Source organism: Pelodiscus sinensis, chromosome 17, assembly GCF_052426305.1.
Source record: "Pelodiscus sinensis isolate ZL-2025 chromosome 17, ASM5242630v1, whole genome shotgun sequence".
Lineage (NCBI taxonomy): Eukaryota > Metazoa > Chordata > Testudines > Trionychidae > Pelodiscus > Pelodiscus sinensis.
Window position 1 is genome coordinate 5,843,009 of NC_143068.1, and position 12,531 is coordinate 5,855,539.

At 53.3% G+C, this 12,531-nt stretch overlaps 1 protein-coding gene across 2 annotated transcripts in view; it reads left to right on the top strand.

Moving 5' to 3' along the window:
- Positions 1 to 12,531, top strand: part of L3MBTL1 (L3MBTL histone methyl-lysine binding protein 1) — an 82,694-nt gene that overhangs the window by 32,653 nt on the left and 37,510 nt on the right. Inside the window, exons 4-11 of one of the 2 annotated variants that reach the window (XM_089769641.1) lie at positions 566 to 710; positions 1,364 to 1,502; positions 2,316 to 2,442; positions 3,116 to 3,203; positions 6,097 to 6,188; positions 7,049 to 7,153; positions 8,116 to 8,251; positions 10,439 to 10,539. In XM_089769641.1, coding sequence (XP_089625767.1) covers positions 566 to 710; positions 1,364 to 1,502; positions 2,316 to 2,442; positions 3,116 to 3,203; positions 6,097 to 6,188; positions 7,049 to 7,153; positions 8,116 to 8,251; positions 10,439 to 10,539 — 933 coding nt within the window. The remainder of the gene's footprint in view (positions 1 to 565; positions 711 to 1,363; positions 1,503 to 2,315; positions 2,443 to 3,115; positions 3,204 to 6,096; positions 6,189 to 7,048; positions 7,154 to 8,115; positions 8,252 to 10,438; positions 10,540 to 12,531) is intronic. The other variant, XM_075901377.2, reaches the window with a different exon arrangement.

The following is a 12,531-nucleotide window of genomic DNA, read 5'->3' on the forward strand; positions in this document are numbered from 1 at the left end:
TGGAGGATAGGTCCATGAATGCTTATTAGCCAGGATGGGTAGGAATGGTGCCCCTGCCTCTGTTTGTCAGGGGCTGGGAATGGGTGACAGGGGAGGGATCACATGACAATTCCCTGTTCTGTTCACTCCCTCTGGGGCACCTGGCATTGGATGCTGTCGGCAGACAGGATACTGGGCTGGATGGACCTCTGGTCTGACCCAGTCTGGCCATTATGTTCTTATGTAGCGCTGGTGATCCATGTGCAATGCACAGCTGCAGGGGCAGACTGTTACTATAACCCTTGCGCTACCTCAGCCAGCACCCTGCCTCCTTCAGGCCATCTCAGCCTCAGGACAGCACATGCAGCATCAGGCTCCAACCAAACCCTGGTCCCTCTCCTCCCTGTTGCCCTCCAGAGAAAAGCCTTCCCCAGGTTGTGCCATGGGTCAGTGTCAGGAGACATCACAACTCTAGTGCTGCCATCTGTACCAGCCTCATGTCCCCTGTGGGTGGGCCCAAAGGGAGACCTGTGACACACTCGCCAGCTTTTGTCTTCCTTCCCATCTGTGTGCGTTAATCACCCAGTTTCGGATAAATGAATACGGGGCGCTGAAAGTGGTGAGTGCGGATAAGATCCCCCCCGTGGAGTCCCTAAAGGAGGGCCATGCAGAGAGAGATGGGGAGTCGGAGGTGATGCCTGCCAGCAGGGACAACACGGCTGCTGCTCAGGGTAAGGATGCCGGCTTGGCATGATGATTTTGGCTCTGAGTCCCATCGCGATGTGCAGAGTGCTGGAAAGAGCTGGCACTTCCTCTCACCAGGGCTGGGGAGCTTTTGGGGGAGCCCCACTCCCTTGCACTGCTCTCTCTGGCTCTGGTGTCCTTAAGCCTGTGGAAAGCAGATTCTTGTCCGCGGTGTGTTAATATCTCTGCCCTCGCGGGCTGTGGGGAGGGTGGGTTTCTGCTGGCGCCTCTCCTCTGAAGTGATCTCGGACCTAAAGGCCTTGTGGTTGGTGTCTTCAGGAGGGCCAGTAGCCCAACAGACCTGTTGCCCTGTCCACAAACCCCTGTGGCCAGCTGGGACCAGTGCATCATTTTCAGGCAGAGTTGCCACGAGGCTCTCTCCCGCTCTGTACTGCATGAAGCGAGAGGGTCCATCCTGTTCAAGTTCAGCTCAGCAGTCGGCTGTATGCTGGCAACCTGCTTCCAAAGTGCCCCTCGATCCTGCCCCAGAGTGGGCGGGAAGAAAGCTTCTGTTTCTCCAGGGTGTGTGCACAGTGCCCATCGCCACCCCAAGCCATGTGGGGGGCTGGTGATCTGTGCTGCTCTCCTTCCCCGGCGGCTCTCGCCCCTTGGAGTTCACGTCTCTTTCGCTCTGACACAGATGTGCCCGAGCAGCCCCTGCTGCCAACAGCAGAGAGCACGTGCCATTGCGGTACCTGCGGCCGGAGACATGTGTCGGAGGGGGCCCGGGAGGGCGGGGGATTCTGCAGTGAACACTGCCACCGGCAGTTCAAGGAAAGGTAAAGGCGACGCTGCTTTGGGTGGGGCACCTTCGAGGGGAACACTCCAGCCAAATCCTGCCTTCCTCTGAGCAGCCTTTGCCCTCTAGAGGAGAGGGGGAAATGGGCGTGTGTGTGGGCTGGGGCACCCCTCTCATTCCTGAGGGCAAGTTATTCTACCTGCGAGCTCAGCTCCCCTGAGCCCACTGCAGGCGGGGGTGGCTGTTGATTTCAGGGGGGCCAAACTTACATTCAGACTGTCCCTGGTCAGTACAGGAGTGGGCTGCGCCTGGCACCATGAGAAGCTTTCCCAGGGGACACTTCCTCAGCTTGGTCTCCGAAGGACCCATTTTCCCTCATCTGATTTCCCGGCTCACAGATGAGGACAGGCCACCATGTGTCAGTCTGGGTTTAGTGCCCCATCCTTCTGGATGGCTGGGATCCAGACATTTGGTCCAGTCTGTTATAAAGATCAATCTCTTCGGATCGAGATTCAGACTTGGATTTCAGACACCCCAATATTCTTGCATCCAGGGTTTGATTCAGGTTTATCTCTTAATTTTCATCCCACGAGGACATATGAAATATGATATATGCTCCTGGCAGATGGCTCATTTTAATCACAAAGAGCCGTGTGTGTGCATGCGTGTGTCTGCGTGTGTATAGACACTGAGCTGGGCAAGAGAGATTGAAAAGGTTCTCAGACTGGTGCTGTCCGTACAACCTGTCTCATTCCCAGGTTCTTAAGAGCCAGGTTTGCTGACATCATCGCTTGCTAGCACGCAGCATTTCTCCTTTCTGCTGCTGGGCATCACGGTCCCTTCTCCCTTACAGGTCTGTCATAGTGGAGAACTCTGCTGGCAGCACGAATGCCACCGAAATCCTCAAGCCGGTGAAAAAACGGAAAAGAAAGGATTACCAGAGCCCTTCAGAGGAGGAGGAGTATGAATCGGAGCAAATGGTAGGGGAGAGGGAAGGCCTGGAGGTGCCACGATCTCACACAGATACGTCAGTGTAGAGGTTGGGGTGCCCAGCCATTTTCTGTGTGTGTGCATGTGCATGCGTTCTCTTTTTATTTGTAAGTGTTGGGCATGTCATTGACATAGTGCTATTAATCAGAAACTGGCAACTGAATTCCAAAAGGAAGAGAGGAAGGAGTGGACGACTATAGGGACTGACCCTCGAGTCCTCTAGATATCATGGGCCAAGTTTTTAAGGGACTTGGCTTACTGTGCACATTGGGTGCTGAGCACTTCTGAAAACTGAGCCCTGATTATGGGTCTGCTAAACACTTCAGCCCCCCACCGCTAAGTGCCATGAGAACCCTTGGCCTCATCAGCTCGGATCATGCAGAAACCGCTGCAGAGGGCATCTGCTTCTGTGATCCAGATGCTGTGTTCTGGGGCAGAAAGCACTAACTGACCGAAAAATAAGGCGGCATTGCCCACAATAAATCCGTCTTTAGGGAGGTTATTTCGAACCCGCTCCCAAATCCCTCCCCCCTTCCCGACAGCTTCAGTCTGCTTATAAGCCAGATCCTCTTGGACAGATCCTTCCTGAGCACCATCATAATCAGAGAAGGTCTGAGACATCCCAAAGGTGGTGAGTGACTGACTCTGCACTCTCATGGTTAGGAGGAGAAGCCGGAAGAGAGAAAGAGCTTGGGGGGAGACTCCATCATCATCAACACGGAGACTGAGGAGTGGAGCACGGACCAGCACGGTAAGGGGGGGGGGGCAGAGCAGTCTCTGGTGTCTGCGTTCCAGGCAGTAGCAGCTACGGGTTTAGACTGCCGGCGGGTAAGTCAGCTGTAGTGCCCTGCTCAGGATCCAGGTGACAGTGTCTGGGACTGGGACATTCCTGTAACTCGTGATGCTATGGGAATCCCCTGATGAAGTGATGGATGATTAACCATAGGAACTGCCAGACTTGCTCAGACCCAAAGTCCATCTGGTCCGGTGTCCAGTCTCTGACTACATCTATAGGTAGCATTAAAATTGGAGCTCCCATAGCTCCTTTCCTCCCAGAGATCTCCCTGCGTGAGGAGAGGATGGATGCGCAGGGCTTAGGGTACAGTGCAGGGAGACCTAAGTTCAAGTCTGGCTGTACCTTGGACTGCCTGTGAACTTGAGCAAGCCAATTAGCCTCTCTGTGCAATGGGCTAGCAGCACTTGCCTTCCTCCCCGAGGTCTCTAATGTAGCAAAGATTGCGAAGCGCTCAGGTCTGATGGCAACAGGGGTCAGAGAAACATCTGAGACGTGCACCAATACACACTAACCAGTTGGATAGCCCCTGTGCTAACACAAACTGGCCTCTCTCTGGCTGGTTTGGGGATTCTTTTTAGGTGACAAATCTGAGGAACTGTTCCAGATTGAGGTCTCAGTGGGGTAGCTGTGTTAGTCTGTAACTTTAAAAATGGGTAGTCTTGTGGCACCAGATACTAGAAACATATTTTGTTAGTCTCTCATGAGCTTTCATGGGCAAACCCCACTTCATCGGATGTGCTCATGATACCAGACTGAGGTGTCAGTAGGGAGATTTTGGAACAAATGGATAAACTAAACATTAACAAGTCACCAGGAGCAGATGGCATTCATCCTGAAGGAACTTAAATATGAAATTGCAGAACTACTAATTGTGGTTTGTAACCTGTCCTTTAAATCGGTTTCTGTACCAAATGACCAGAGGATAGCTAATGTGACAGAGATTTTTAAAAAGGGCTCTAGAGGTGATCCTGGCAATTGCAGGCTGGTAAGTCTAACTCCAGTACTGGGTAAACTGATTGAAACGATAGTAAAGAACAGAATTGTCAGACACATAGATGAGTATAATTTATTGGGGAAGAGTCAACATGGTTTTGTAAAGGAAAATCATGCCTCACTAATCTACTAGAATTTTTTTGAGGGGGGTCAACAAGCATGTCAACAGAGGATAGAGTGTAGTTTGATTTCCAGAAAGCCTTTGACAAGATCCCTTATCAAAGGCTCTTAAGAAAAGTAAGTTGTCATCAGATAAGAGGGAAAGTCCTTTCATGGACTGATAAGATAGGAAACAAAATGGTCAGTTTTCAGAATGGAGAAAGGCAACTAGTGGTATGCCCCAGAGGTCCATACTGGGACCAATCCTATTCAATATAGTCATAAATTATCTGGTGAAGGAGGTAATCAGTGAGAGGACAAAATTTGCAGATGATATAAAATTGCTCAAGATCATTAGTCCAAAGCTGATTAAAGACCTTCAAAAGAATCTCACAAAATGTGGTGACTGGGCAACAAAATGATGGATGAAATTCATTGCTGATAAATGCAGTGTAATGCATATTGGAAAACATAATCCCAACTATACATATAAAATGATGGGGACTAAATTAGCTGTTATCATTCAAGAGAGAGATCTTGGAGTCATTGTAGATAGTTCTCTGAAAACATCCACTCAATGTGCAGTGGCAGTCAAAAATCGAACAATGTTGGGAATCATTAAGAAAGAGCTAATAAAATAGAGAGTATCTTATTATCTCTATATTAATCCATGGTATGCCTGCATCTTGAAAACTGTTCAGATGTGGTCATCCCATCTCAAAAAAGATATACTGGCATTGGAAAAGGTTCAGAAAAGGGCAACAAAAATGATTAGGGGTTTGGAATGGCTGTCACATGAGGAGAGATTAGTAAAACTGGCTCTTTTCAGCTTGGAAAAAGAGACAAAGAAGGGGGCTATGATGTCAGTTTATAAAATCATAACTGGTATAGCGGAAGTGAACAAAGAAGAGTCCCATAACACAAGAACTAAGGGTCATCAAATGAAATTAATAGGTAGCAGATTTAAAACAAAAGGAAGTACTTTTTCACACAGCCTGTGGAACTCCTTGCCAGAGGCTGTTGTGAAGACCAAGACTTTCTGAACCATAACAGGGGTTCAAAAAAGAGCTAGATTAATGGAGATTCGGTCCATCAGTGGCTATGAGCCAGGGTGGGCAGGAATGGTGTCTGTAGCTTCTGTTTGACAGAAGCCGGGAATGGGCCAAAAGGGGTGGCTCGCTTGAACCTGTTTTGTTCATTCCCTCTTGGACACCTGGCACTTGCCACTATCAGAAGACAGGATACGGGGCTAGATGGACCTTTGGTCTGACCCAGTCTGGCTGCTCTTATGTTTCTGGGTTCCCCTCAGCGTTGTCTGTGCTGTATTCAGTATGATTCTTTTATTGCAGGACTCGCACCTTGTAAAAGGATAGAGAGAATACTGGCCTGGTCTGGTCTGCATGAGAGATGTCTTTTCATCTCACCCTTCCAGCTCAACAGCCATCCAGATGGACAGATGAGGCTTTGGCCCAATGTCACGCCTGCAGGGCAGTGCCTGAGGTCACTGGGGATGGGAGCAGGATTTGCCCCTTCTTGTCAATGTGCATCACTCAGTGGACAGGCCCACCTGTGCCTTTCCCCATCTCCAAAAGTGTTTGGGGGCTGGTGAGGGACCCTAAGTGAGGTGCGGGGTGGGGGAGGGAGCTGGTCTGGCTTTCTGCTTGCCTGGACCAGCTCAAGGACTAGTTCCATAGGAAACGAACCAGATCTGCAGCAGCGTCTGAGTGACTCGTGTGTGTGTTTGTGCCGAGGTCAGGTTCCAGCGAGGAGAAGAAAGAAGGTTGGTCCTGGGCATCGTACCTGGAGGAGCAGAAAGCCATCGCTGCTCCTTTAAATCTGTTCCAGGAAGTGAGTTGGGATTTTCCTTTCTGTTTCCTCTTCTCCTGCCTTTCCCATTCTCTCTCCTCTCCTCTCTATCTCGTTCCTTCGCCCTGGGGTAACCAGCCAACTCTCTTCCTCTCCCGCGCTCCAGCTTTGCCCTGGTTCTCCCTCTTTGACCTTTGCCCTTCCTCTCCCAAGTCTAGTTGCTCAGCCCGTGCCCTTTACAGTGTTGGCCCTGGTCCCACCCCAACCTTTGTGAACTGTCTAAAATGTCAGCTGCCCACTGGCTGGGAAAATGTGAGTCTAATTCCCTCTCTCCTGCACTTGTCCGAGCAAGAGATGAGCCCTCGGCTTATACCCTTGTGCCTACAGGGCCCTGAGGCGAGTGTGCGTGGCAAACCAGTGCTGTGGTGTTTCCTGTCTCGGGACGTGAACATGTAGCCGTGTGCACAGTTAACCGATGAGTCTGGCTTGTGGGTTAACTTATCACGGTTACACGCAGGCTCCCGGTACGCGTGGGGAGCCAGTTTTTAAGGCAGCTCCCCATACGTACCAGGTCCCACCCGTCCCCGTTACTCCTACCTCTGATACCAGAGGCATGCACAGGGAACCAGCTTAAAAGTCGGTTCCTCACATGCACTGGCTTCCGGGAGCCAACTGCCACTGTGCGTAATTGAGTAACTGCTGGATTTTCCAGCTGTTACACGGTTACTTATGTAAACACATTTTAACATCCCTATTCCTGCCCTGCTGGCAATGAGAGAAGCAAACCTGGGAAACAGAGAATGGCTTTGATACCCCAAGCCCCCCTGGGGCAAGCCCAGGACTCTGCGCCCGATGGGCTGTGATGGGTGATTGGAGCAGGTCTGTTTCTCTCTGATTTTCAGTACCAAGCAGTCTCCCAGCACAGGAACGGCTTCAAGGTGGGGATGAAACTGGAGGGGATTGACCCCCAGCACCCTTCAATGTACTTCATCCTGACTGTAGCTGAGGTAAGATGTGGGCCTGGAAGGGCCTTCTGGGTCATCAAATCCAGTCTCCTGCTATTGCAGGGAGCCCAGTCACATGAGCCTGTCGATGAACTTCTGAAGTTCCAACTTGGCACTAGCTGGGTGGTTTGCCCCACTCCTCCCACGTGGAGACTTTTCCAGACCCTCTCTCCTCTGATGGTCTGCAGGGCGCTGCCATTCCGTGTCTGCCTGCGCAGGCACAGCTTTGGGCCGATAGCCCCTGCCTGCCTTTCCCGGCTCCTCCGCTGCCCTTTCCCTGCCTGTGCTCACAGCCAGGCTGTGGGAGGGGACTCCAGGAGGAGAGAGGAAATGCTGTGTGGTAAGCACCCAGCAGACCACTCACAGGTCACCCTGTTAGGCCATCAGGTCAACCCGAGGTTGGCTGGTCCTCAATCATCCTTCCAAGTGAGAAACTCCACAAAGCAGCCATTTTGTTAGTTTCTTGCTGCTGGTGATATTTTTGCAAGGCCAGCAACCCCTTGCAAAGCACTTGGGAGAAAGAGAGGGGAGAATTTGCCACTGTGGGATCTTATAATCCTGGATCCACACCAGGGCTGACTGTGCCCGTTTCACCCTGTGCCCTGGTGTGCTAGGCCGGCAGTAAAGTGGCTTTAAAAGTGGCAGTAAAGCCACCTTTCAGTGGCTGTTGCTGAGAGTAGAGATACTGGGGCCAGTGGCTCAGGGCTTGCCCTGTTCCCATGTTAAATGCACAGATCTACCAGACTTCAAATGCATTTCCCTGATACCTGCCACCTGCGTGTTAATATGGCTCTCCCGCCTCCTCAGCAAGCGATCAAGGAGGTAAGTGATGGGCTCTTGCAGTGCTTGTGCGTGGGCTGCTGGACAGGCTTCTTAAGCACGTTGCTTGAGGGGACGAAAGCACACACGGGGCAGTGCAGCTGTGGGCCTTCTCATCCTCCACTTGCCTTCCCTCCTTGCTGCAGGTGTGTGGCTACCGGATGCGCCTGCACTTTGACGGCTACTCTGAATGCCATGATTTCTGGCTGAATGCTGACTCCCCCAACATTCACCCTGCCGGCTGGGCTGAGGAGACGGGGCACACACTGCAGCCCCCCAAAGGTAAGAACTTGGTGACCTCAGGATTGTGGACATTGTTCCAGATGGGCCTTCCCTTGTGTGCTTGGGTGCAGGCAGGTTGTCTTGGGTAGAGGCTGTAGGGACAAGAGTTGTCTGTAGTACTACAGGGGAGGAGTAGGGTGTAGCTGTGACGTAGTGGGGGGTAACCTGCTAACTCTCTGGCTGCTGTCTGTAGTTCCACAGAGCAGGCAAGCGATGAGTCACTATCCGGTCCTTGAGCCACAGCCTCAGTTTGGGTGGGCACGCTTCATAGAACTGCTCCATCAGGACCAGCTTGAGCAGCTCCTCTGCGGTCTGGGCTCCAACTCCAGACACCCACTTGTGGCCGTATTGTGACAGGCAGGAGGCCAGATCCACATAGGTCTCCCGTGGCCCTTTCTGTACCCCCTGGAACTTCTTCCTGTACATCTCGGGGGTCAGCCCAAACTTGTGCAGCAGGGCCTCCTTGACTCGGTTGTAATCCCCTGGCTGTAGGTCCTCCAGCTGACTGAGCACTCCGGCCGCCTCCTGGCTCAGTGCGGGGATGAGCTCCTGCAGCCAGTCAGCTGGGGGGACCCGTTGCAGTCCACAGGCCCTCTCAAAGGAGCTGAGGAACCCGTCTATGTCGCCCATGTCCTTCAATTGGGCCACCACGAGCCTCTCCAAGTGCCTGGCAGTCCCAGGACCCTGGGGCCCATCCGCACTTGGTGCAGCCAGTGCCCCGCCAGTTCTCCGCTCTGCCATGGCCAGCTCATGCTGTCACTGCCTCTCTCGATCCTGGCGGTCCCTTTCTCGATCTTGGCACTCCTTCTCTCGGTCCTGGCGGTCCCTCTCTCAGTCCTCTACTTCCAATTCCTTTATCCGCAGCTGGATCTCCAGCCGCCGCAGCTCCGCTGGGCTGGCCCCTGCCCTAGATGGGCTACAGCTTGCAGGCCTCCCGGGAGACTCTGTCTCGTCTCTCCGGTGGGTTCCAGCGCTCCTCCCCCTCTCTGAGCCTGACACACTCTCAGGTGGGTCTGGCTGCTTCCCCTGGGGACAAGATCCTGGCCCTGTGGCTGGTCATTCTCTTCCAGCTGGGCAATCAGCTGGGCCTTGGTTGCTTTCCGCACAGGCAAGCCCCTCTCTCTGCACAGCCCCACCAGCTCTGCCTTCAAGAGTCGGGCATAGGCCATATGCCTGCTGGTCCCCTCGGTGCAGACTTACCAGTCTAGTGCTGCAGCGCCCCACGATTCCCAGGAACCGCTTCGCTCTGTCTCCAGCACGCTTGGCTCCAGGGCTCTTGCTTCTACGGCGCCTTGTCGCTCGCCGCTGGAAGCTCCATCCACGGGGTGCAGTGCATCCCACTTCTGACACCAGTGTGACGGCACGTTGGGGTTCCCCAGTCTCTGCAGCCCCGGAATGGCACGAACAGACTTCACCAGCCAGTAGAATACAGGTGGTTTATTGCTTCTCTAAGATACAGCACAGCGCAGATGTAATCTAGTTACAGGAACTGGGGGTTAAGAGGCCTCAGTGCCCCCCTTGAGATAGGGGAATCCCAGCCCCCTCCCCAGTTCCTTCTCCTCTGCTTTCCAGCCAGGAACTAACTCACTCTCCTCCAGCCCTGCCCCCCAGCCAGGGCAGCATTCTACCTTCCTTTGTTCCTCTCCATGAGGGTCAGCTGGCCAAACCAGTTGGGATACCCTCTTTGCATAGTGACTCATTGCTTGTCTGCTCTGTGGAACTACAGACAGCAGCCAGAGAGTTTGCAGGTTACCCCCCACTACGTCACAGTAGCACAGTATGTTCGTCACCCCTGGAGATCTGGGTTCGAATCCTGATCAGATGCTGAGCCTTTTCGTGCCAGGCGTCCTGGTCCCAGCCAGGAGTATGGGGGCAGCACTGAATGTGCCAGGCCTGTCCTACAAGGGGCCAAGTGCACAGGTCAGTGGGGGCTGATTGCTTGTGGCCTGTTGTCCCTGTGGCTAGTACCAGTACTGCAGCATTCCCCCTGCTGAGCACAGGGGGTACCCACATGGGAGCGATGGTGGTGGTAGAAGGGAGATACTGCAGGAGGCAGTGGCCGGATGGTGCTTGTGCAGTGCTGTGAAGCACAGTCTAAAGCTGCCACCCCTGTCACTGGAGGTCCTGCTGCCTGTGGTGGAGCTCTGCTTCTCTCTGTATGTTTGTTCTCTCTCTTCTTTTCCTGAGGGTGTGTAGGTTACAAGGAGGAGGAATTCAGCTGGACCAACTATCTGAGGATAACGAAGGCTCAGGCAGCTCCCCAGCACCTCTTTGTAACCCCAAACAATGTGAGTGGCAGACCCCCCTTCTTCCTCCATCCAAGCACGCTCCTCTACATTCCCATGCATTTCCCGCTCAAAGAGGAGCTCCCCACCAGTTTTGCGCTGCCCCACCTCCCTTCCCAATCCCAACAGCAAGGCTGCTCCTGAAATGGGGGGAACCTGTTTGTGCACCATGCACTCAAAGGACCCTGCATGTTAGTGGCTGTATCACCAACAGCCCCCATGTTGGGGTTTGGTCTCATAAGGGGGCTTGTTCGGACCCATCTCCAATACAGGCTGTGCCTATACTGAAGGGGGAGTGTTGAGTACAGGCACTATACTGCAGGGAAAGCCTCCAACAGAGGGAAAAAGCCCTGGTAGGATGGAGGCAGCAGTGTAGATGTGGGAGGTCCTGCGTGGATGTGTAGAGAACTATGTAGGATATACACGGGGGAGGGTGGGTATGTAGAACACTTACTCCACTTCACTCGCCTTATGCCCCCTCACTGCCTGGACTGCTACTTATACCGGTGCCAGTTGGGCATGCTGTGTTTGTCCTCTACATGCCACCAGGAATGCAGATGTAGCCACACACAGTTAGCACTTGTCAAAAGTATTTGTTTTAAACAATTCCAGGAAAACTTTTTTTTTTTAATTTTAGACTTTTTTAACCAAAAAAAGGCCAGTTTTCCACCTGTATCCTTTCTTTTTCTCTCTTTCCTCCATGGCCACTCCTTTTTTTCAGAGGCACAATGGAATGGAAAAAGGAGAAAAGGGAGAGAAAGGGGCAGGGGAGGGTGAGACCGGGAATATTTTTACAAAGAACCCTGGCAAAATATACTTGGCTGACATTTTTGAAAATTTCTAGGGAATAGAAACCTCATCAGGTCTGAAACAGTAAATCGTAATCCATTGGCTTGCTGATAAAGTCAATACCAGCAAATGATGTGTGATCATCACTTTCTCATTCAGCTCAGTCAGTGCAGTATTTGGCACCAGGCTTCACATAAATGTGTATGCAGGAATTGTGCACACGGTGGGAGAGGAGTGCAGGCATCGGTGGTTTCGAATAAGAATGCCACCACTGTCTTTCTTCATGTCAGCCCCTAGTAATAAAGACTGGAAAGCAATACAGGCTGAACCTCCCTGGTGCAACACCCTTGGGACCTGACTGGTCCTGGGCCAGGGAAGGTCCATGTTGGTCCCTCTGCTGCTGGCAGCAGAGAAGGTGGCATTGACATAGCAGGGACGGGGGCGCCTGGGGGAAGAGGCAGGGCGGAGCCCCACTGCTGGAGGCCAGCTCCTGGCCCTTGCTGCCAGCCATGAGCCTCCACCACTAGCCGCAGGGCTGCACTCCCGGCCCCTGGCTGTAGAGGTCCATAGCTGCTCTGCCTCGTCCCCTAGTTCCCACTCCTCTCCCTGAGCTTGAACATCGCAAAGAGCTGTCTGCAGTGCTCTGGGAGGACAGGGAGGAGTTATGGAGTGTGGGGCCCGTTTTTTCCCCGTGAGTGCTCCAGCCCCAGATGCCAGACCGGGGATGTTGCCGGATGAGGGAAGTCCTGTTTGTGGAGGTCCAACCTGTGCTGGAAACAAGTGATTTATTACAAGCCCTAATTCAAAGGGAAGCTGTTCTTGTCTGGGATTGCAGCGTCTAGCACAGGGGTGGGCAAAAGCCTCTCAGCGTACCAGATCTGGCCCCCCTAGGGTTTGGATCCAGCCCACAAGGCAGTTCCAGGCCCTGCCCCCTAAGGGGCGTGCCCAACCTGTGGCATGCATGCCAGGAGGGAAGGGGGCCGGCCTCGAACCATGTGGCTGTGGCAGCAGCTCTTCTGGGGCCAGCCCCAGGCCGCATGGCCATGGCAGCAGCACCTCTGGGACTGTCCTCGGGCCATGGCACCTCTGGCTTCTGGGATGACCTGTGGCCATGGTAGCAGCGCCTGCAGGGCCAGCCCCGGAGTGCAGCAGTGGTGTCTCCTGCCTCCGGGGCCGGCCCGGGGCCATGTGGCCATGGCAGCAGTG